The 23,492-nt window shown below is 42.9% G+C and overlaps 1 protein-coding gene across 1 annotated transcript in view; it reads left to right on the plus strand.

Annotated features, from left to right (window-relative positions):
* Positions 1–23,492, plus strand: part of ATP9B (ATPase, class II, type 9B) — a 151,572-nt gene that overhangs the window by 51,089 nt on the left and 76,991 nt on the right. The window contains exons 8-10 of the mRNA XM_010855064.1: positions 3,236–3,330; positions 13,637–13,717; positions 19,195–19,270. Of these exons, the coding sequence (XP_010853366.1) occupies positions 3,236–3,330; positions 13,637–13,717; positions 19,195–19,270 (252 nt within the window). The remainder of the gene's footprint in view (positions 1–3,235; positions 3,331–13,636; positions 13,718–19,194; positions 19,271–23,492) is intronic.

Genomic DNA, 23,492 nt, shown 5'->3' on the forward strand with positions numbered 1-23,492 from the left:
TTTTTAAACCAGTAAGAGGTTTACGCAGAGCCTAGAAAGTAAGGAAATACTCTGAGCAAGGATATCAGAGGGAGGGTACTGTGGAGGAGCAAGATTTCACAAAGTTGTCAGCCAGGTCTTTAAAAATAAACCATTGACTAAACAACCAGCATCCAAACTAAATTCCTGGTTTGTGTAATGTGGTTCAAGCTGTTAGATAAATCAGCTGTGACGAGGTCTGTGTTGGTGTACGGCACTGGGGTCTGGAATCTCATGGACCCGATGGTGGCATGGAGCTGTGCTTCCTGGTGAGACCCTGGGGCAGTTCTCCTCTGAGCCTGCACAGGGCATCACCTGCCTCCTGTCTCTGGGACATCAGATGTTCTGTGTGGGCCAGGACTGTCACTTAGTTGTGTTCGGACTCAAAAATCATGTCTGACTCTTGGCGACCCTGTGGACTGCAGCATGCCAGCCTCCCCTGTCCTTCACTGACTAGTAGGTGCTCAGTAAGTAGTAATAGCCTTCATTTTTGATGAGAAAGAAATGACACCCTATTATGGATACATATATAACTCTACATTTTTTGAGGGGCCAAGTCCAAAATAGTTTCTAACTGAAAATGTAGACTCCATAACTACTGCTTCCTTAATTTGGAGTTTTCTGTTAGTTCTCATCATAATCTTTGAAAGACCTACCCGGAGAGAGCCGGGCCAAAGTGTGCTTGTGTTGAATCCCTCCGGTGTCCCTTACTGCTCTTCCTGCTACTTTGTCCCAGGCCTCATCCTTCCTGCCCTGGCCCACCGTTGGTATCTTTTATTCTGGCCCTTTGGCCCTTGAGGTTCAAAATTTTCTAAGAAGACTTTTGCGGGGGGTGGGGGGTGGGGGGGGAGTCGCACTGCATATCTTGTAGGATCTTAATTCCCCGGCCAGGGATTGAACCGGGGGCCTGTGTTAGTGAGAGCCCAGCATCCTAATCACTAGGCGACCAGAGAACCCCCGTGCCCAGAAGACGTGAACACTTGATATGTGTTACTGTGGGTCTTCTTTTCCTTAAGTGTATATCATAGTCATTTTCCAGCTGAATCCTCCTCCCTTAGGGCCTCTCACAGAAGTCCTCCACCCCATTTCTGGTATAAGGCTCTAAAAAGCCTGCTCCAAATGACTGTTTCATTTTAGAACTTTATGGCTGGGCTACTTGTATGGCCAGTGGCATGCATACTCTGATTCTCCCAGCACATTTTTTTTTCTTTAATTTTATTTGGTTGTTTATCTAATTATTAATAAGGTCAGTAGGAACTGTAGTACCTGGAATAATGCTTTCAGTATGGTGGTGTTCAGTGGATGTTGGGTACACACCTAAGACCAGTGTGGTGTATCAACCTGTAATAATGTGAAGCAAGGCCAAGCCACATGAGTTAATTCAGAAGTTGACAGTGCTGCCTTTCTTTCCTAAGTTCTTAGTGAACATTTCTAGACATTTCCTATAAAATCTTCATTAGGTCTTCATTTATTTTTTAAAAGATGTTAGGAGGTATTTATTTCTAGATAGCATGCAAACCTTTAATTTAATGCTTCTGTTTTGCTGTAGTGATCACTATTGAAAGCTGACCTGGCATACGGCAGTCTCTTCCTCTGGATAAAAGGGAAAAGGCCATGAGATAACTTATTGATGAAATTAGCTACTGAAGTGGAGAGGACGTGTAGTCAGCCAATAGTTGTCATAGCTTGAGCTCTGTTAAAGGAGCATGTATGCAGTGAGCCGTTCAACAGAGCTGCAGTGTGCTGAACTGTGCTGGTCAATAGTGTAATTCTACATAAAATTGATGGATAGGAGCAAACACTGCTAGACAGGGGAAGGGGAGCTCAGAAATATAAATATGAAAAAAGTACAATGAAAAGTAATCTCCATTTTTGCAGGTGTTACAATATAAATTTAGATGGAGGTTACTATAGTGCAGTTTCAGTTATTTGCAGTTTTCCTATCCTGCAGAGAACAAATGTATGTGTAACATTTTTGGTTTACATTTTCTATAATAATCTGAATATGTTTCTTAAAGGTTTTTAAAAATGTTGTACTTTGTTCTTAGGTTCACAGAACAGTGAGAAGGAGGTGCAGAGGTTTCCAGTATATTCCCTGCCCTCACACATGGGTAGCTTCCCTCATTATCAGCGTCCCCACCAGACGGGCCGTTTGTTACAATTGACAGACTCACACTGGCACATCACTGTCACCAAGCTTCCATCATTCGCATTGAGATTCTCTCTTGGTGTAGTACGTTCTGTGGGTTTTGGCAAATGTGTAATGACGCCCATCCATCGTTGTATATAGTATCATAAAGAGTATTTTCTCCGACCTAAAATCTTCTTTGCTCTGCCTGTTTGCCTCTACCCCCACTCCATCCTGGGCAACCACTGATCTTTTCAGTGTTTCCGTAGTTTTTTCTTTTCCAGAATGTCATGTAATTGGAATCACATAGTATGCAGCCTTTTGAGATTGGTTTCTTTCACTGAGAAATAAACATTTAAATTTCCTCCATATCTTTTCATGACTTGATAGCTCATTTCATTGTATTGCTGAATTATTCTCCATTATCCACATTTACCACAGTGATCCATTCACTCACCCAAGGACGTCTTGGTTGTTTCCAAGTTTTGGCAGTTGTGAATAAAGCTGGTATAAAATCTACATGCAGGATATCATGGAACATAAGTTCCTCAGCTCTTTTGGATAAATGTCAGGGAGTGCAGTTGCTGGATTGTATGGTAAAGTTATGTTTAGCTTTGTAAAAAACACCAAACCGTCTTCCGAAGTGGCTGCACCATTTGCATTCCCAGCAGCAATGAAAGAGAGTTCACATTGCTCTGAGTCCCCAGCATTTGGCGCTGTCGGTGTTCTAGAGTCTGGCCATTCTCATAGGTGTTGAGTGGCGTCTCCTTGTTGTATTCCCTTTCGTTTCCCTTTTGTGATGTGGAGCATCTTTTCATGTGCTTATTTGCCACCTCTATAACTTTCTAAAATAAAGTACTAATTAATAGTAAACCTTAATAGTCAAGAACACCAAACAGGAGGTAATCACTTAAACAGTTAACGTGCTCTGTCTTTTCAGCAAACTCATTTTGTGAGTCAAATAAGTAGACTTCTAAGGATTTTTGTTCATGGGAATCTCTAGATACATCATTTGTATATCACCACTGTACGATGAATTGTGGCTTTAAGGTACCCATAACTCAGGAGTTTTTCTTCTCTTATTCCAAGGTTCATGTTTTATTCGAACTGATCAACTCGATGGTGAAACTGACTGGAAGCTGAAAGTGGCGGTGAGCTGCACACAGAGGCTGCCCGCTCTGGGGGTGAGCGTTGTTGTCGTTACTCCATCAGTTACTGTATGGTCATTTCTGTGCACTTACGTACCAGCTAACTTGATTAATGCATTGATAATGTAAAGAATAATTTCACTACTAAATTCATCGAAAATTATGCCCACATAATTTCTGTGATATTATGTGATATTAATCAAGCTAACTTGATTAATGCATTGATAATGTAAAGAATAATTTCACTACTAAATTCATCGAAAATTATGCCCACATAATTTCTGTGATATCTTAGCACATACCCTGTTTGAGGTGTGGTTTTGAATGTTCTGAGCTTGGCTCAGGTTTTCCTTCTTTTCTTTCCCTTTCCTTGTTATTTCTATTTTTAATCCTCTCATTTGAGTAATCTTTGAAATCGAGACTCCTGGTGGGGGTTAAATGAGTCCGTTTTTGGTAACTAACTGACTCCCAGAAGGCTGTTAAGGTGCTGCTTTGGGATAATTCAGGGGGGGCATCCCCAGCCCTGAACTCAGCCCATCCACTTCAGCTTTTCCCTCTGAGAGTGGAGAGTCCTCCCTGGGGAGGAGGAGGTACAGCGTCCCTGTGTCTGTCAGCTCCTGAGGAGGAGAAAGACACCTGCAGACTTCCAGCTGGGCCTCTGCTGCCTGGAGATGGACAGGATAGAGGACACCATGCTTGTGGATTTCAGCGTGTTCCATGGTCTCTGAAAGTCCATCTCACATGTGCTCAGAATCTCCGAAACTGCTACACATCTTTTTTTCTTTTTCTTTAAGCAAAATCACAATTGTGGCCTTTTGGTGTTGTTGGGTGTTGTATGTGCTGTTTATTTGAATGAGAGCAGCTTTATCTTAACATGATTTGTTGATATTCATTGGAGAGTAAAGAAAGACTGAGATTGTCTTAAGAATGACCTTGAAGCCAAGCAGTTGTTGCAGGGAAGGGGGTTGAATCCTCTGGATTTGCTCACTGTCCTGAGATGGGCTGGCTTTGATGGAAGTAGGGACGGCTCATGGTTCACAGTTAATTCTGTGAATCACCGGGGACTTCCTCATTCTTGTATGTATTGCACTTTGGGGAAACTAAATCTGTGTGACATATGTCAGCCTTGGCAGTATTTTGATTCTTCAGGTGCTTTCCGTCAGCTATAGTTTCGGTAGTGCCTGCGTTGAAATTCCTTCCTTCTTTAGAGTTTGTTGCGTTTCTTGGGTCTGTGGGCTCATGGTTTTCTTCTCTTTCCGTCCTTCTTTCTGCCCAGACTCCTCTCCCTGGGACACGGGTGACAAGTGTTAGACTTGACGTTCCTGCCCATGTCGAGCTTCTCACTTCCCAGGGAAGTCCCGTGTTGGTCGGTTTTTAAATTCACCAATGTCTAGTTTTCTGTTAAAGACCTTGGAGAAGGAAACGGCACCCCACTCCAGTGTTCTTGCCTGGAGAATCCCAGGGATGGGAGGAGCCTGGTGGGCTGCCGTCTATGAGTTCGCACAGAGTCGGACATGATTGAAGCGACTTAGCAGCAGCAGCAGTAGCAGCAGCAGCAACAAATTATTTTATTCCAAATACTGTATTTTTAATCTGTGGAACCAGGTTCCATGTGGTCACCACTTTTTGTTATTATTTAAGTCCTCTTCTCTCCTAATGTGTTCATAGTTTCATTTAACTCTTTCAGCAGTTTGTGATACATATTGTTTGTTTGTTAATTCCATTGTCTCTGTTATTTCTGAGTATGTTTCTTTTTAAAGAATTTTTCTCCTTGTTACAGGTCACACTTTCCTGCTTCCTTGCATAGCTGATAACTTTTAATTGGGTGCTGAATAATGTAAATAACTATGTTTTTCTCTTACTTCGCAACCTACTGATCTTCATTGTCTTAGTTCCATAACTTGTGGATAAACTTGACCTTTCCAAGACTTGTTCTTAAGCTTTGTTGGGGAGGCCTGGAGTCCCCTTTATCGTGATGCTAATGTAACGCCACCCCAGGGCCTGCTCCTCCTGGGGTAACCGTGGGCATCTCAGGCTCTTCTGAGGTACCTCTAACTCCAGCCGCTCAGACTGTGTCTCTCCCCAACTCTGTGTCATCCCTGGGTCTGGGCAGGATGCTTCTGGTCACACTGCGCCAGCCATCACTTCCCTTGTCCTCCTCAGTCCAAGGCGGGGGCAGACTCATCAGACCTGCTGTGGCCTGTCCTTCCCTCCCCCTCCCTCTGTGCTGGCGCCTGCCAGCTCCCGCAGGTCCCTGGGCTCTACCTGCTGCTCTGCAGCCTGGCCCCGGGCACGGCACCTGCCCTGGGCAGGAGGCTGGCCTCCCTGGGGCTCGCAGCTGCGTTCTCGTCTCCCGAGGGTCCCAGTCCTGCGACTCTACCAGGTACCCTGTGTCCTGTGTCTGAAACAGCTGACTCACATGATTTGTTCATCTTGCACTGGGAGGGCAAATCTCACACCAGTTGCAATGACACAGCTTGTAGAAGTTTGATTAATTCTTAGTGAGAAATATGTGTCTTGTGGGCTAACTGAGCTCCATGATATTTAAATTTAAAATTAAAAGGTGGTCCATCAAGCATAAAGTTTTAACAAGTCCAGAGCAATGGGCCTTTGCTATTGGAGGGTTTGCTTACTTCAGGAACATACCTGCCAGGAGGACGGGGCACACCCCGGCCATGTCTCCTCTGTCCTGGAAGGCACTTCATACCCTTGTTCTCAACCACACAGCTTCCTTCACAAACACGTGAGTGAAGCTGTGCACATTTTTCCTGTTAGGATAGGCGTTCAGCAGTATGTTTGGGGGTTATCCTTTTATGTTAGAAAATACGTGTCTCTGAAGGAGTTTTTTAGCTACATGGTATTTGGCAAATTATAACCTCTGGGACTAGCCTGGCATTGGTGAATGTGAAAGTTAATGTTTTGATATTTTATAGATAATAATAGAGTGCAGAAGTAGGCATAGCGCAGCGGTTTGATCCTTTGGCCAGAATGCTCTAGAAGACGACAGTGACAGCCCTGCTCATCTCCTGTACGTTAGTCAGTGGACCCGTCAGCCTCTTCAGTCTGATGACTGCGAGAGTGGCATCCCATTTAAATATGCTTTTAATCTTTCTGTGAGGTTGAAGATTTCTTACCTAAGAAAGTAGACTTATTTTATTTTTTTGTAAGTGTCTGTTCATGTTGTCTACCCATTATCCTGTTGTATGTTTTTAAAGAGGTTTTTATATCTAGTTGGCTAATCATTTATCATTCTTCACTGTTTTAATCTGTTTTAAATATTTTTGTTTATAGTTTCTTTTGTCCATATAAAAGCTTCCTGTCCTTAAATAAGGTGACCTAACAGCAGTTTTAAAGTAGTCTCTAAAATGATTATTTATATAATGTGATAGAAGTGCTAATTATCATTACAGTGACTTTCAAACTGACTTGTACATCTTAAATTTACACAATGGTAGATGTCATATATTTCAATAAAAATATTTTTAAAAATAAATAATCACTGCCTTTATTTCCTGCTTAGACTGTTTCCACTCCATGGTTATAAAGATCAGATCAGATCAGTCACTCAGTCGTGTCCGACTCTTTGAGACCCCATGAATCGCAGCACGCCAGGCCTCCCTGTCCATCACCAACTCCCAGAGTTCACTCAGACTCACGTCCATCGAGTCAGTGATGCCATCCAGCCATCTCATCCTCTGTCGTCCCCTTCTCCTCCTGCCCCCAATCCCTCCCAGCATCAGAGTCTTTTCCAATGAGTCAACTCTTTGCGTGAGGTGGCCAAAGTACTGGAGTTTCAGCTTTAGCATAATTCCTTCCAAAGAAATCCCAGGGCTGATCTCCTTCAGAATGGACTGGTTGGATCTCCTTGCAGTCCAAGGGACTCTCAAGAGTCTTCTCCAACACCACAGTTCAAAAGCATCAATTCTTCTGCACTCAGCCTTCTTCACAGTCCAACTCTAACATCCATACATGACCACAGGAAAAACCATAGTCTTGACTAGACGGACCTTTGTTGGCAAAGTAATGTCTCTGCTTTTGAATATGCTATCTAGGTTGGTCATAACTTTCCTTCCAAGGAGTAAGCATCTTTTAATTTCATGGCTGCAGTCACCATCTGTAGTGATTTTGGAGCCCAGAAAAATAAAGTCTGACACTGTTTCCACTCTTTCCCCATCTATTTCCCATGAAGTGATGGGACCGGATGCCATGATCTTCATTTTCTGAATGTTGAGCTTTAAGCCAACTTTTTCACTCTCCACTTTCACTTTCATCAAGAGGCTTTTTAGTTCCTCTTCACTTTCTGCCATAAGGGTGGTGTCATCTGCATATCTGAGGTTATTGATATTTCTCCCGGCAATCTTGGTTATAAATGGTTACTTTAAAAAAAAGTCACTGCCTTGTCTTTATGCTTGGACTGTCCCACTCCATGGTTATAAATGGTTACTTTAAAAATAATTATGCTTTACACATGAACCCCCTAGTCCATCTAGCATTTGAACTCTGAGTAGGAAATCAAAAACAACTGCTGGCCAATTGCAGCCGTACTGTTTGCTGACTTGCTCACTATTTTAGCACAATTTTAAGCTTGCCCTGGGAGGTTCTGTTTTAAAGCCTCAACTTCGGTGTCTGAGTGTGCAGACTTCTCCAGACCTTTGCACATCTGTTCTCCCAGACTGTTTCCTGACTTTACACTTTATATCTTTTGCCATGCTGCTGCTGCTGCTGCTAAGTCGCTTCAGTTGCGTCCGACTCTGTGTGACCCCATAGACGGCAGCCCACCAGGCTCCACCGTCCCTGGGATTCTCCAGGCAAGAACACTGGAGTGGGTTGCCATTTCCTTCTCCAATGCGTGAAAGGGAAAAATGAAAGGGAAGTCGCTCAGTCGCGACCCCATGGACTGCAGCCCACCAGGCTCCTCCATCCATGGGATTTTCCAGGCAAGAGTACTAGAGTGGGTTGCCATTGCCTTCTCCAATCTTTTGCCATATTAATGTGTAAATGTTTAAAATTCTGTGTCGGTAAATATTTATACATTTTCTTTTTTTGAATGTGGATTTTGTGTTGTGCCCAGAAGGCTGTTCTTCCACCCGTGTTTGTTTGTCATTTTAACCACTGTCAGTGTTTGTCAGCGGTAGTCTCAAGTGAGAGGCTGGTCATTAGCATTTATTGTCTTGTAATTATTAAATATTCCCTGCGCATAGACCATAGGGAAGGAGGGTCAGTCCTGTTGCTGAATCTGTGTGGCTGAAAGATGGTTTTCTGAGTGAGGTCGAGTAGGTTCTTTTCACGGCAGCCTGCAGCTGGGCCGGAGCCTTCTCTGTGCAATCCTCCTCTCCACTCTCTGCAGCCTCACTTAGACCCCCAGCGTTTCTGTTGGCTTTGCTCTTCCTTTTCTTAGGTGTTGCCCGAGAGAAGGCTGTGCTGTTGCGTTGTCACTGAAGACGCCCAGCTTTCAGTTCTCACTGCTTGTTAACAGGGTAGCCCGTTGGCCTCAGCCTGTCCGCTGAGCCCTGGAGGCTTCCCGCTGCTGCTTCTCAGGCACCCTTTCCCTCCTCTGTGTCCTGCCTTCCGTTCCCAGCACACATTCTCAAATAGTCTCCCCAGAGTTGCAGAGGGGAGATGCCACATGCCCCAGTGACTGGAGGATGTCTGTTTGCTGTTACGCTTGGGGTGGGGGGCCCACCCCAGAGTGTTTGCCTCTGCATTGCCTTTCCAGGAGCTGGGAGGTGCTTGAGTGCTTGACACCTGGAAGCAGTTGCAGCAGAACATTGGTAGTAGAGTTAATTTGCTAGAGTGTTAAAAAAGAAGTACAGTGTTAAGGCACTGTATCAGAATTTTTCTGAAAGAAAAGCCAAACAAGCAAGGCTCTATGTGTTACATAGATTCCAGGAGCATGGGTCAGCCGTGACAGAGGCTGTGTGCAGAGGGGCCTGCAGAGTGCTGGTAGAAATGTCCATACGTTGATCCTGTTGGTGTCACAGGTGTGTATTTGTATTAAGATGCAGAACATTGTACACTGTAAGCATGTATAATTTATTGCTTGTAAGTTATGTCCTAAGAAAATGTTTAGAATCCCACCGTGTTGCCTGTATTTTTGAATATTCCCTTGGCTGTGATCACAGGAAGTACTTTCTATCACATTCAGTATTATAAGGATATTTTCTTCATTTTTATTAGTGACAGATGTATGAATTACAAAATACTTAGAAAGCTAGAGTAGACAGTTCATACAGTGCTACTTTTAAAATTTTATGGTTGATACACTTTCATAGTATGTTAAGCGTTTGGGTGAGGTAACTGGAAAATGAAATGTTTTAAGTTTTGATAAATTTAGCTGAATTCGTGATTCAACCATCAATTTACATTTGTAACTTCATATAATTTGGCATATTAGATATAGACTTTTTTTCATAGGAAGGAAAGCTCTAATTTCATTTTGGACATAGGCAAAGCAGTTTGGTTTTTCATCTGATAGCTTACACTGCCCATAACTGTCACTCATTTGACTTTTCTGTGTCTGATGTAAAAGACCCAGGGAGTGTGCAGTGTCATTTGCTGTTTGTCGCATCGACAGTGGAGCGTTGTGTCCGTGATGCCACCAGGAATGGGTGAACCTGTGTTAGAGCCCTTCCTGAAAAACTGAGGAACAGGCTTCCTAGTTCCATTGTGTCCAGAGCACCTAATGTGATCAAAGAATTGAAGCTGAGTCAGAGCGGTGTTGTCGGCTGATCCCACCCTGTGATAGCAGGTCTGGCTTCTCACCGCCGTGCGGGCAGGGCTCGGAAACATGTGGGAAGCGCATTCCCGGCTTCTGTGATCAGGCAAATTTATTAACAACAATGAGGTCACAGCAATTTTCAATAAATCATGACTCGCTGATTTATTTCAAAAGATCCATATAGCAGTAAACAATACCATTTACATTTAATTAGTTTTATTGAACGAAAGGCAATTTTATTTGTAATGAACCACATGTTATGATTAAGGATGTATTTTAATGACCTTTAAGTAATGCGAACAAATGTTGCCCTTGACCTAATAGCAGAGGCTTTCCTACATTATTGAAAACTTCAGAATGATTTTTAAATTATCATGAAAAGCTTCGAATGACATTCTCATTATTGTGCCATTATTCAGTCATTTGATGTCTAATATACTAGATGAAATGCACTCCTCTCAGTGTTCTTGTGCATTCAGAAATATGGGGGCTGTTGCTAGGCAGTTCTTTATTTCCATGTATCTAAAGATATTCTCTTATATGAAAATGTCACTTTTTAAAAATTACCGTGACAGCGTAGTGCTTAAATTTTTAAATGATGGACGTGCTCAGTTACTCAGTCGTGTCCAACTCTTTGCAACCCCACAGACTGAAACCCTCTAGACTCTTCTGTCCATGAAATTTTCCAGGCAAGAATAATGGAATGGGTTGCCATTTCCTACTCCAGGAGACCTTTCCATCCCAAGGATCGAACCCACATCTCCTGTTTCTCCTGCATTGACAGCCAGATTCTTTATCACTGAGCCACCTGGGAAGCCCCTTGAATGATGAGTGATCCTCAAACTTCCTCAGACTTGCTGGGAAAGATTGAGGGCAGGAGGAGAAGGGAACAACAGAGGATGAGATGGTTGGATGGCATCACCAACTCAGTGGACTTGAATTTGAGCAGACTCCAGGAGATGGTGAACAACAGGGAAGCCTGGTGTGCTGTAGTTCATGGGGTCACAAGAATCAGACATGACTTAGCGACTGAACAGCAACAACAAAAAGACTGAAGTATGCATTTAACTAAAAATGATTGTGAAAAGTTAAAGTTGTATCATTTCCACATTAAATTAAGAACCTTGTAATTATACAGATCCATTTATCACACTCATTTTTGATGCTAAAGCACACTGCACAGTTTTTGTGTGCACATACTTTTGTATGTATTTGTAGATGTTCTATATGTAGTGTGTCTACATATACCATAAACTGTTCTGATATTTTATCTGTATTTTAAAGAAATAAAGTTAAAAGCCAAGATTTTTATTTTTCTTCTGTATTAATCATTTTTGTTCCTCACCATTCATTCCTAAAGACCTGAGTTTCTACTGAATATTGTTTCCTGTCAACCTAGAGAACTTCTGTTAGCATTTCTTGTAGTTTATGTCTGCTAGCAGTGAATTCATATTTTCTTTTATCTCAAAATATTGTAGTTTCACCTGTTTCGTGAAGGAGATTTTTGCTGAATATTGAATTCAGAGTTGACCAGTTCCCCCGCCCGCCACAGTACTCTAAGTATTTTGTTCCATTATGTTCTGCTTTCATTATTTGTGATGAAAAATCAGTCATTATTTTGATAGGTTTTTTCCCTGTATAGACTGTGTCATTTTTCTCTAGGTACTTTTGAGATTTTTCTTTATATTTGCTTTCTTCTTTAGCTGTGACTTTGTGCCAGGTTTTACTCCCCTGGTGGGGGGTTTGCTGAGCCTCCTCAGTCTGCACACATGTGACTGTCAGCCAGTCTGGCATGGTTTTGGCCTCTTGTTTCTCAGAAAGCTTTTCCTGCTCTTTCTGCTGTGCACTCTTCCAGGCCCTCACCTGCTGCGCTCAGGGACGCTGCAGCCACACTCGCTGTTGCAGTCTCACCCCTGTGCGTTCTTCAGAGTCGCCATCTCTTGACCTGTCTTCAGGTTCACCGACTCTGTTCTCCGTTAAGCCTATCTAATGAGTGAATTTATTTCAACTGTGTTTTTTTTCAATTCTAGAATTTCCAGTTGGTCCTTTTTTGTAAATATGTTTTCTTTTTCTCCTGTGGTTTCCTATTTGTTTATTCTTTAAGAGAATGTTTTCCTTTAAAGATTTGAAATGTCCTAATAACTGCTATCGGAGAAGGCAATGGCAACCCACTCCAGTACTCTTGCCTGGAAAATCCCATGGACGGAGGGGCCTGGTAGGCTGCAGTCCATGGGGTCGCTAGGAGTCAGACACGACTGAGCGACTTCACTTTCACTTTTCACTTTCATGCATTGGAGAAGGAAATGGCAACCCACTCCAGTGTTCTTGCCTGGAGAATCCCAGGGACAGAGAGCCTGGTGGGCTGCCGTCTATGGGGTCGCACAGAGTCGGATACGACTGAAGCGACTTAGCAGCAGCAGCAGCAGTTAACAGCTATGAAATTCTCATCTGGTCTCATTCTGATGTCTGGTCATGTCAGAATTAGTCTTCATTGATTAGATTCTCCTTGAATATGGATCTTGTATTCTCATTTCTTCCTGTGTCTGGACATTAGGATTGTATCTTCAACATACTGATACCTTGTAGAGACTCTGGATTCTATAATGTTCTGAAGAGTATTGAGTTTCTTGTTTGGTTTGGTTTGAACTGGTGTTGACTAGACTGAAATCGAACCCCCACCTCATCTTCCCTGCAGTGGAGAGCCATGGGGGTCTTTTGCTCCTTTCTTCTGGCTGAGCTGGAACCTGCCTGCACGAGGGGCTCGGGACTCAGGCCGAGAGCGTGAGGCTCGCGGCGCCCAGCCTCCTGGACCTGCCCTCTGGGGCTTCACCTCCTCTGTGGAGCTTCAGCATCTATGATCTGACCTTTGTTCTTCACGCCTGGAAATCTGCGGTTTTCTGAGTGTTAGCAGCCATGAGGCAAAACAAAACAGAAAATAAAAGCAAAACTTACAAAAATGGCAGACTGTGTTGAGGGATCCTCTGGATCCCCCCAGTTTTGATGCTTTTCTCAGAGGACCCCCAGGGCTCAGCATGTGCGCCTCATTACCTTGGTCGCTACCATGAAAGGGCCCAGAGTAGTGAGCACAGAGAACAGGCACAGGGTGGCTTCGCAGGAAGACAAGTCGTGTTCAGGAACTGGTCAGGAGGCACTCTGAATCTTCAGACTTTCCAGATAGCATTCCATAGCTCCAGCCCTTCCATCCTGCCCATTTATCTCAGGCACGGTCCAGGACAGGTCATCCCCTTTGGGGACAGTGGCTTCAGTGATTAGACTGCTGCAGGAGGTGTGTGTACAGGAGGAGTCTTGGGAAGTGGGTCAGGCTCACAGTCAAGCTCATGGTCCGTGGGGTTAGCGCCAGGTACTCCCGACTGCTTCTGACACAGCCTGCCGTGAGGTATAGCAGTCGTCCTTTAAAGGCAAGAGATCCCCACACAGCTCTTGAGCTTCAAAGTGGTTTCTTTGGGTTCTCTTGCATCACAATTCATAGTACTGGCACACAACATATAAGAAAATCACCTCTTTTGGTAAATGATATATTAAAAATATTAGTTGGTAATTGAGAACTTTCCAAGTAATTCTGTTTAATTATCATGTAATTAATTCAGATATTCTGTATTCCAGGACCTTTTTTCTATCAATGCTTATGTTTATGCTCAGAAGCCACAACTGGATATTCATAGTTTTGAAGGCACATTTACGAGGGTAAGTTAAATCTTTGTTAAATGCAAGTATATTCATTGTGTATGTTAAAAACATTATAGCAAACCTTTATTTTGAAAGTGTAATTAAATCAAGAATCAATTTAAACAAGCTCTGAACTAAAAAGTGAAGACCTGGAGAATGTTTCAGGTTCTTAAATTTTCCTATGTCAGATATTTCTTTGAGATACATTAAGTACAGTTTTTCTGTTTTTAGCATATTTACTCTTAATAAGATCCTTCTCCCTTAAAATATTATGAGTCAGTAAAATGAAGTAATTCAGCTATTCCAGTTTTTATTTTGGACAGGATGATATCCACATCATTTCTTAATTTTTACTGACTGGTTGGATGGATGTGTGTGTGTGTAAGTCCACATCCATTTTCTTATGTACATACATGTATTTCATTCTGCATTCTTTTCACTGGTGTTTTGGTGTAGCTTAAAGTCCCTTCTTCCCTCAATTATTGTTAGGATTTGGTAACTTTTGGATTTAGCACCTTATACTGACGCTACAAATGATTTATAATACTTAAGGGATTTTAATATTTACAATTGTAGTTTATTTTTACTTCCTGCAATTATTTTTAAAGATTTCTGGTAGTACAACCATCTTTGTCTCACTCTTGGTCACATACAAGGGTTGGTGAACAGTTGTCATCATTTGAGGAAGCATGAAATGGCAACTCACTCCAGTAATCTTGCCTAGAAAACCCCATGGACGGAGGAGACTGGTGTCCATGGGGTCGCAAAGAGTCAGACACAACTGAGCGACTTCACTTTCACTTTCTTTCTTACTAACGGCATATTGTGTGTCGGGTAATGAGCAGAGTGGGAGTGTAGACCTGAGGAGGAGGAGATGGGCATGACTCTATGACTTCATTTCCGCAAGTGCTGCCCTAAAAGTAGCTGCAGTTTATTCATGGCCTCACAGCCTCTCCAGAGTGCCCAGGCCAATGTTAAGAGCAGACAGCATCACCTGTTGCTAATATACGCAGCATAAATGTGGGAGAGTTCTGAAGACTGCATTTTCCTGTGAGTGGGGAAGAGGTCCAGATGCACCGATAGTGTCAGAGCCCAGACCCTGATTGCATCTTTTTGTTAACTTGTGTGAATTACTGCAGGCTCTTATCAATACAGTTCATTGCCTTCATTTGATGTTCCTAGCAAAGTTTTTTTACTCATTATTATTATTTCACTCATTATTCACTCATAATTATTTCAAACATGAGTTTTAGATCATTTCAGATGGAAAAATCTTTGCTTTTGTGTGCATTTTTTCAAAAAGGAAAGAAAAAAACCATGTTAAGTGTAACTTGTTTTGTAACTGGAGCTTAGTTTACCAAAATAACAACTGAACATTTTAAAAAGTGGTATCTGCTTATATTCCTTTTTTATAGTGTAATGGGTCAATACAAAGGAGAAAATATGTTTCTTTTGACTCAGCCTGTGTAATTTAATAAGAATCAGAGATTGATTAAGGTGTCCTGTGGCAATAGACATTGTACATGTCACTGCCCATGCAGAGTTTAAGGCACACATGCATGCTGTGATTACTATCCATTCCCTTGAAACAATGTCAGGGTTACATAAATTATGTGCTATATGGCATTTTGTGTTATATAAGTGATTCATGTTATTATTATTGATATCACTAATTTTGCTTATTGTTAAAGACATAGCTATTCTCTCTGTACTTTGGAGTTTAAAACTGTAGCCAGTTTTGAAATATTAACAGCATCTGTGGTCCTTTAACATCACATTCCCACTTAATCTTTTTATGCTGCATTTTCTACTGTAATTTCCTTTGTAAACCATAGCACACTTACCATTGTTCATGTCTTTTTCAATCAAAATACTCTCCTTTTAAAAAGCATATCCCTATTGTTTGTTAAATAGGGTGCACTATTGAGAAAACAGCTTGAAATTGTAACATTTTGCACTCTCCCCCTCAAGGCAAATTTTATCTTTTCAAACTATATAACATTAAGAGGAAGGAAACCCAGAGAGAAAGTTATTTAGAGATAATTTCTTTCCCATCATCCCAGTCTGTCTTCTGTACTATATGAGATTGGTAAAGAACTATCGTTTACAGTAATTTTCTCGATATTAGAAAAATGTTTAATGTTTAAAGTCCATCATTGTTGTTACAGAATTGAAAGCAAACTTCGTAGGCACTGTGTATTCTTCAGCACATAATGGTGTTAGAAACTGACAAAAGCACTCACGTGATTAAAGAGTTCTAGAAAAATGGGAGAACCAACTTAAATTTTAAAGCTAAATTGTATAGAATTGCAGTTCAGAAAGCTTTATAACAGTGTTACATTTTCTTATGCCCCTGTCTGTCCTGGAGTTTCACACAGTGGGAATACTATACTCAAAGATACGCGTGCAGTAATGGTTTTTAACTTTCCGTATCAGGGGAACCATAGGGAGAGTTTGAAGCTAATACAGTTGTACCCCTTTTGTACTTTTGTGGTCAGTTGATGGCCAGCTGTGGGCAGGTGGTCTTAAGAAGTTACTAAAAGAAATGGGTGGCTTAGAGTAACAGCATGCTGCTGCCACATTATTAGTTCCATCACAAGGATTAGAAACCAGAGGAGGAGGTTCATGTTTATCTCGTCTTAGATTATTCTCTTACTGGACAGATGTGACTGCCTGTTCCATGCTAGGAGTTCACAACATCAAAATCAGTGCCATAGTTACGTTGCTCACAGTCTGAAGGGAAACTAAATATGGAAATTGCTAGATGCAGTAAAAATAATACAGAATTCACACTGGAGAGTAATTGTATATATTTGTCTTATGCCTTAAATGGTAACTGTGTGAATCAGCAATCGGCAGGGTATGTCCTAGTCCGCACGTACTTGGCTGGGCCATGGTAAAGCACCTGCACTAGCCTACAGGTAAAGGGTGCACCATGTAGACTGTGTAGGAGGAGGCAGGAGGGTATCGCTCTTTTTCTGGCGCTCCATCAGTGTTTATCAGTGTTAAGATTCTAAGACCATCTCTGTGAATGAATCAGAAATTGATCATTTCAGTTCAGTCAAAAATTTAAGTACGAAATAGTTACTGTGTGAAGGCCACCTCCTCTCTTTCAAGAGTTGATACTAGAAGTTTTTTTGTAAGCTCTAGGATTTTCTACATATACGATCATAACATCAACAAACAGATACTTTTACATCTTCCTTTCTAAATTGTACCTTCTATTTCTTGTACAGTTGCTCTGGCTGAAACTTTGGGTATTATATCAGTTAGTTGTGGTGAAAGCGGGCATTCTGATCTCAGAGGAAAGGTTTTAGTATTTCACTGTTTAATATGATACACATAGTGGGGTTTTCATAATGGCTTTTAATATAAGGAGGTTAGTTTGTTCAGTCACTCAGTCGTGTCCGACTCTTTGCGACCCCATGAATCACAGAACACCAGGCCTCCCTGTCCATCACCAACTCCTGGAGTTCACTCAAACTCATGTCCATCGAGTCAGTGATGCCATCCAGCCATCTCATCCTCTGTTGTCCCCTTTTCCTCCTGCTCCCCATCCCTCCCAGCATCAGAATCTTTCCAATGAGTCAACTCTTCTCATGAGGTGGCCAAAGTACTGGAGTTTCAGCTTTAGCATCATTCCTTCTAAAGAAATCCCAGGGTTGATCTCCTTTAGAATGGACTGGTTGGATCTCCTTGCAGTCCAAAGGACTTCTATTTCTAGTTTGTTGAATGTTTTCTGTCAAGAAAGGGCGTTGAATTTTGGCAAATGCATTTTCTGCATCAATTGAGGTGATCATGTTGGGTATTTTTTCCTTCATTCTGTTATTGTGATATATTTTCTTGATTGATTTGCATGTTGAACCATCCTTGTATTTCAGGAATAAATCTCACTTGATCATGAAGTATAATCCTTTAATATGCTGCTTAATTTGGTTTTCTGATGTTTTGTGTTGGAGTTTTGTATCATTGTTCATAGAAGATATTGATGTGTAGTTTACTTTTCTAGGTATTCTCTTTGTCTGGTTTTGATATCAGGGTTGTCCTTCCTTCAATTCTATCAATTGCTTCATAACTGTCTTTCATTAGGAACATGCATGCGTGCTAAGTCACTTCATTCATGTCCGACTCTCTGCTACCCCATGGACTGTAACCAGGCAGGTTCCTATGTCCATGGGATTCTCCAGGCAAGAATACTGGAGTGGGTTGCCGTGCCCTCTCCAGGGGATCTTCCCGACCCAGGGAATGGACCTGCATTCAAATTAGTTACATCCGATGTCTCTTATGTCTCCTGCATTGGCGGGCAGGTTCTTTACCACTGCGCCACCTGGAAAGCCCCATTGGGAACATAATTGTTTTTAATTGTCATATCTTTCTGCCTTATTTAACATTTAATTAATACATACTGTCTCTTGTGATCCTTCTGTCTGCTCAAACTGCCTTGAATCCCTTTAGTGAATTTTTCATTTTGATCACCATACTTTTCAGCTCTTGAATTTCTTTTGGTTTCTGTTTGGATTTTCTGTCTTTTCATTCACATTTCTGCTTTGTTCATACTTCGTTTTCTTGACATTCTCCACATCTTTGTCTTTAAACATCTTTAATAGTTTTCTTTTAAAGTCTTTGTCTAGTATATCTGCCATCAGGTCTTTTTCAGGGATAGTTCCTGTTGATTTATATTTTTCCTTTGAATGGAGCATGCTTTTCTGTTTCTTTTATGCCTTGTTACTTTTTGCTGTTCAGCAAGCATTTGAATATAATAATGTGGTAACCCTGGAAGTTAAAATCAGGGTTTGCTGGGGTTCTGTGTTTGCTTTTGTTTGTTGTTGTTTGATTGTCAGCTCAGCCTGAGGCGTAAACTTGATATCTTCTTGTGTCTTTTCTGAGCCTTTTCTTGGGCATGTGCCATTGTTTTATGTTTTTTTTCCCGTATATGCAGTTGTTTTTGAATGTCCTGGTCTTTAATATCTGGCTCCCAAAAGGGGAAAAAGAGAAAAATGGTAGGGGTTAAAAGATCACTGGTCCTTGAAATGCCCTGGAGATCACTTCTCTGGGTGGGGGAGTGGTAGCAGCAGCGGCCACCTGCCTCATTGGCTGCATCTCTGTCACCCAACGTGGCATCAGAGTACAGGTTCCTGATCCTGGAGCACAGGGTCCTTTTGTCCACTCTGGCTCCCACAGGCGGCTCCAGAAACATGTGTGGCCTCTGGAACTTGCCACCCTTCACCAGCTCCAGATTCCAAATTAGTTACATCAGATGGATTCTGTCCCTGAGGTTGTTGTCCAGGTGGGGAGTCATTCCTGGTGCTTCCTGCTCCATTGTCATCTTAGAAGCGTGTGTAAATTCCTGTCTTTTTGCCTATTTTTTCACTGCTTTTTCTCTGCTTGTTAGTTGAATGTAGCTGGTGGACTTGTTTTAACACTGTGGATATCTGAAGTATGAGTAATAAAAAGTTGCTAATTTGCATTTTTCTTTCTTTTCTCTCCCTGAATAGGAAGACAGTGATCCACCTGTTCATGAAAGTCTCAGCATAGAAAATACATTGTGGGCAAGCACTGTGGTTGCATCAGGTGAGAAAGGAGTTGTGGTTTTAGTGTGAGTTCGCACATGCAGGAGGTGTTTTATGTGTTTAGGTGACTCCAGACAAGCATGTGTCAGAGTGCTTTCATCACAGGGGGACCTCGTGGGCCCGGCCTGACAGTCTGCCTCTCAGATGAGCCCAGGCTGAGGCCCCTGTGCGGTCCTCACACTTTGAGGAGAAACTGAGCCACACGGAGGCTGCTCCTTTGTGGGGAGACAGTTCTGACTTGTCACTGTGCCTTCAAGAAGGTGGTGCAGCAGAACCAGTCTGGGGCTAGGGGGCAGCTGGTGAGTTTAGAGGGATCTTACACTGCTCATCTAACAGAGCACGAGGGGTCGATGTGGTGGGTTGTCTGTGGGGGGACGTGTTAGATGAGACAGGGGCCTGACAAGGTGGATTGGGTCAGCCCTTTAAGGGCCAGGGTCCAGGTTCTTTCACGAGAAATTGGAGTATGTTGGTATATTTTTAGGGCTTCCCCGGTGGCGCTAGCAGTGAAAATCCACCTGCCAGTGCAGGAGATATAAGAGATGTGAGTTCAGTCCCTAGGTCAGGGAAGATCCCCTGGAGGAGCAAATGGCAACGCACTCCAATATTTTTGCTAGTTGTCAGACAGGAAGGCATTTATATATGCATTTCATCAAGTGGATTTCTCTGAGAGGTGTGACACTCTAAGTGCTTCCCCCTTTCAGAAGGTGGTTGACCCTGTGGGTGGTAGCAGGAGGCGGCAGCCGGGAGTGTCAGGGTGCTAGCAGGGAGAATGCAGGACTGTCTGTCCTGGTGTCCGTCACTAGTGCAGCCGCCTGCCCCGGGGCTTTGTGTGGGGTCTCTGCTCCAGACCAGTGTGTCTGCCAGAGTCCTTACGGATCCTGTCTTCAGGAGCTCATGTCAAGAAAGACAGTAAGGAAATGAGACAAAGGCAGTTCCCTGGCAGTCCAGTGGTTAGGTGGAGAAGGAAATGGCACCCCACTCCAGTACTCTTGCCTGGAAAGTCCCATGGATGGAGGAGCCTGGTAGGCTGCAGTCCATGGGGTCCCTAAGGGTTGGACACAACTGAGCGACTTCACTTTCACTTTTCACTTTCATGCATTGGAGAAGGAAATGGCAACCCACTCCAGTGTTCTTGCCTGGAGAATCCCAGGGACGGTGGAGCCTGGTGGGCTGCCGTCTATGGGGTCGCACAGAGTCGGACACAACTGAAGCGACTTAGCAGCAGCAGCAGTAGCCACTGGTTAGGACTCAGTGCTTTCACTTCTGGGCCCCAGGTTCAATCCCTGGTTGGGGAACTAAGATCTTGCAGTCTGCACGGTGCAGCCAAAACAAAAGGAAAAGAAAGAAAATGAGACAAATCACCTGAGCTTTGCTGAGTGTCTCAGAAGAGTGCAGGGTGCCCTGAAAACAAAGAAGTGAATAGCTCACCTCTCAGGGTCTGGAAGCCTTCTCTGTGAAAGGAACACGTGAACTAGATTTAAAAACAGATGGATGCGCCCAAAGGAGAGGATGCAGTGAGAGGCTGGAGCCTGACTGCTCAACACTGACCACCAGGTGGAGGCCTCATGCCAAGGGCACCGCAGGCTGAAGACAGTGGTCCAGGCCCGTGTGCCCAGCACGCGGAGCAGGGCATTCTGTGTGTGTCTGAACACATGTGTGTGCACACAGGTGACAGGCTGCTCCTGCAGGAGAACACCTGTCCCTTTAGAGAAGAGGGGAGGAAGTGTGATAGCAGACAACTCTTCAGGTATTGCTTTTTTTGTCATGATGAATTTTTAGTGAAAAGAGAGAGGAAGTAAGGATTGCACATGGTGAGAGACCTCAGAGATGCCTCCTGAGTCCCAGGTGCAGGGCTGTGCTCAGATGCCACTGCTATCAGCAGGGTCACATCCCCAGGCTGTGTGCAGCTGGGCCAGGCTTGGAGTCCAGGCCTTCACCTTCAGCACTTAGCATGTCACAGCCTATGGGAAACACCACAGCATCCACAATTAGGTACCTGGTCACAGACTTTACGTTTCCTGCATCTAGCTGTTGTGTGCTATTTTTTTTTTCATTATGTTGATATGTATTCTTATAAAGGATCAAGATTGGGTTTACTCATAAAGATATTTGAAGATTCTCTTTGTCTATAAGTCCATTTCATCTTTGTTCCTGCACGTTAGACTGTTCCGACTGGTCCGCAGTCCTAGTGACTTGTGTCCTTCTCAAAGAACCGGGCTTGTGGGCCCCAGATAATTCCCTGTGCACACAGTTTCTCTCCTGACCTCACTCCCAGCCTGACCTTGGCAGGGGCTGTAGCTCCCAGTTGTGAACCGTAGGTATGTGTGTGTGCATACTACTGCAATTACTGCATAGGTAGCCCTTTCTTATTAAGGTACAGAATACAGTTGCTGGAGTGTTTTTTCTTCTGAGAGACTGTTTAGGTTGTTTAAAACCATCCATCCCAAAAGTTTAAATAAAGCACATTTAATTTTAATTTCTATTTAGGCATTTTTTAAATGCAAACTTTTTTCATGAATTTGAAATCTTTTAACACGTGCTTAACTATTTAAAAGCCTTATTAATGTGAATAATTTTTATTTTATATTACTTAACTCCTATATACTGAAGTATGCTTAAAATACTTAGGACTTCCAGAAATATTATAGGAACTCTTGTCTTCTTTCACTTGATTACAAATTGAGAAGGAAAGACCAGAATTTTTAAAAATCTTATTCTTCAAAGGTTATGTGTCACTACTATACATAAAATGGATAACTAGTAAGGACCTACTGCATAGCACAGGGAATGCTACTCAATACTCTGTAATGGCTTGTACAGGAAAAGAATCTAAAAAAGAGTAGATAAGTTTTATCTTATTATTTATCATTTTATTTATCAATATATGTATAACAGATTCACTTTACTGTTCATTTGAAACTAACCCTAACATTGTAAATCATCTATACCCCAATAAAAATTAAAAAAGAAAAAAGTATCAATTTAATTCAAGTTGCTTCCTGGTGGAGTAAACTCAGGTCTTCCTTCCTTGTAGGAACTGAACGTCTGGGAGCAAGGACTAAAGTTGACAGACAGACACAAGGACTGAGGGCACCAGAGAGGGACACATGGACTCCCAGGGGGCTGTGTTCCTTCCCCTTGTTGGTTCAGAGAGCCAGGAACCCACCATGTTTCAGTGACAGGTGGATGTCAGCATGCGATCATAAGTGGCTGAGCCTGGAAACAAGAAAGAGTCCTCAAGAGCAGAACCGCTGGACTTGTGTGCCAGACGGGGTCCAGGCTGAGCCCCAGAGCAGGACTGCTGGGCGTGTGTGCCCAGACGGGGTCCAGGCTGATTGTGATAAATACAATAGTGAGAGTAAATACTTGAAAACTTATGTAAGAATTTAACGAAGTAATTTAATGTTAAGAAAATTGGGACATATATTGTCTCAAAGATTTTTATTTGTTTCTCAATAATTTATTGATATAGTATTTTACAAAACTAGTCCTCATGACCACTTAGAAATTTAAAAATAGAACCTGTACCATGTAGTTTGCAACACTCTTGCTCTGGAGAAAGTTTAGTATCAGATGTCAGACAGCAGGGGAACCCCTTCCCCTCCGGTGTCCCTAGAGACTGGACCAGAGAGCACAGACAGAAAAGCAGGATGGCGTTCGAGAGGTAGTAACTAGGGGCAGAGAACAGGTACCAGCCTGCAGCTTGTGATTCAGACTTCGGTCTTGAGGGGCGTTGTTGCTCCCCCTCACCTCCTGTGGTCTTGCTCCTCCTCTGATGTGCCCGTTGGTGGAGCCCTGACTCCGTGCAGGTCTCACCGGTCACCCTGTGTGTCCGCCATTGGCAGAGTGGGAGCCCACAGTCACACGGGGCTCAAGACCACAGTAAATGCAAGCCTCCTGGCTTCACCAGGGGCTTTCAATTAAAAAGGGAACAAAGGCATGCTTCTAAGAAGAAGCAGACGTGACCTCGGAGGATGTCACGCTGAGCAGGTACCTAGCATCTTCTGCTTTTCCGGGGTTCTGTGCAGGGATGGAATCAAGATTGCCAGGAGAAATATCGATAACCTCAGATATGCAGATGACACCACCCTTATGGCAGAAAGTGAGGAGGAACTAAAAAGCCTCTTGATGAAAGTGAAAGTGGAGAGTGAAAAAGTTGGCTTAAAGCTCAACATTCAGAAAACGAAGATCATGGCATCTGGTGCCATCACTTCATGGGAAAT

This window comes from Bison bison, unplaced genomic scaffold, assembly GCF_000754665.1.
Source record: "Bison bison bison isolate TAMUID 2011002044 unplaced genomic scaffold, Bison_UMD1.0 scf7180017864353, whole genome shotgun sequence".
NCBI classification, from domain to species: domain Eukaryota; kingdom Metazoa; phylum Chordata; class Mammalia; order Artiodactyla; family Bovidae; genus Bison; species Bison bison.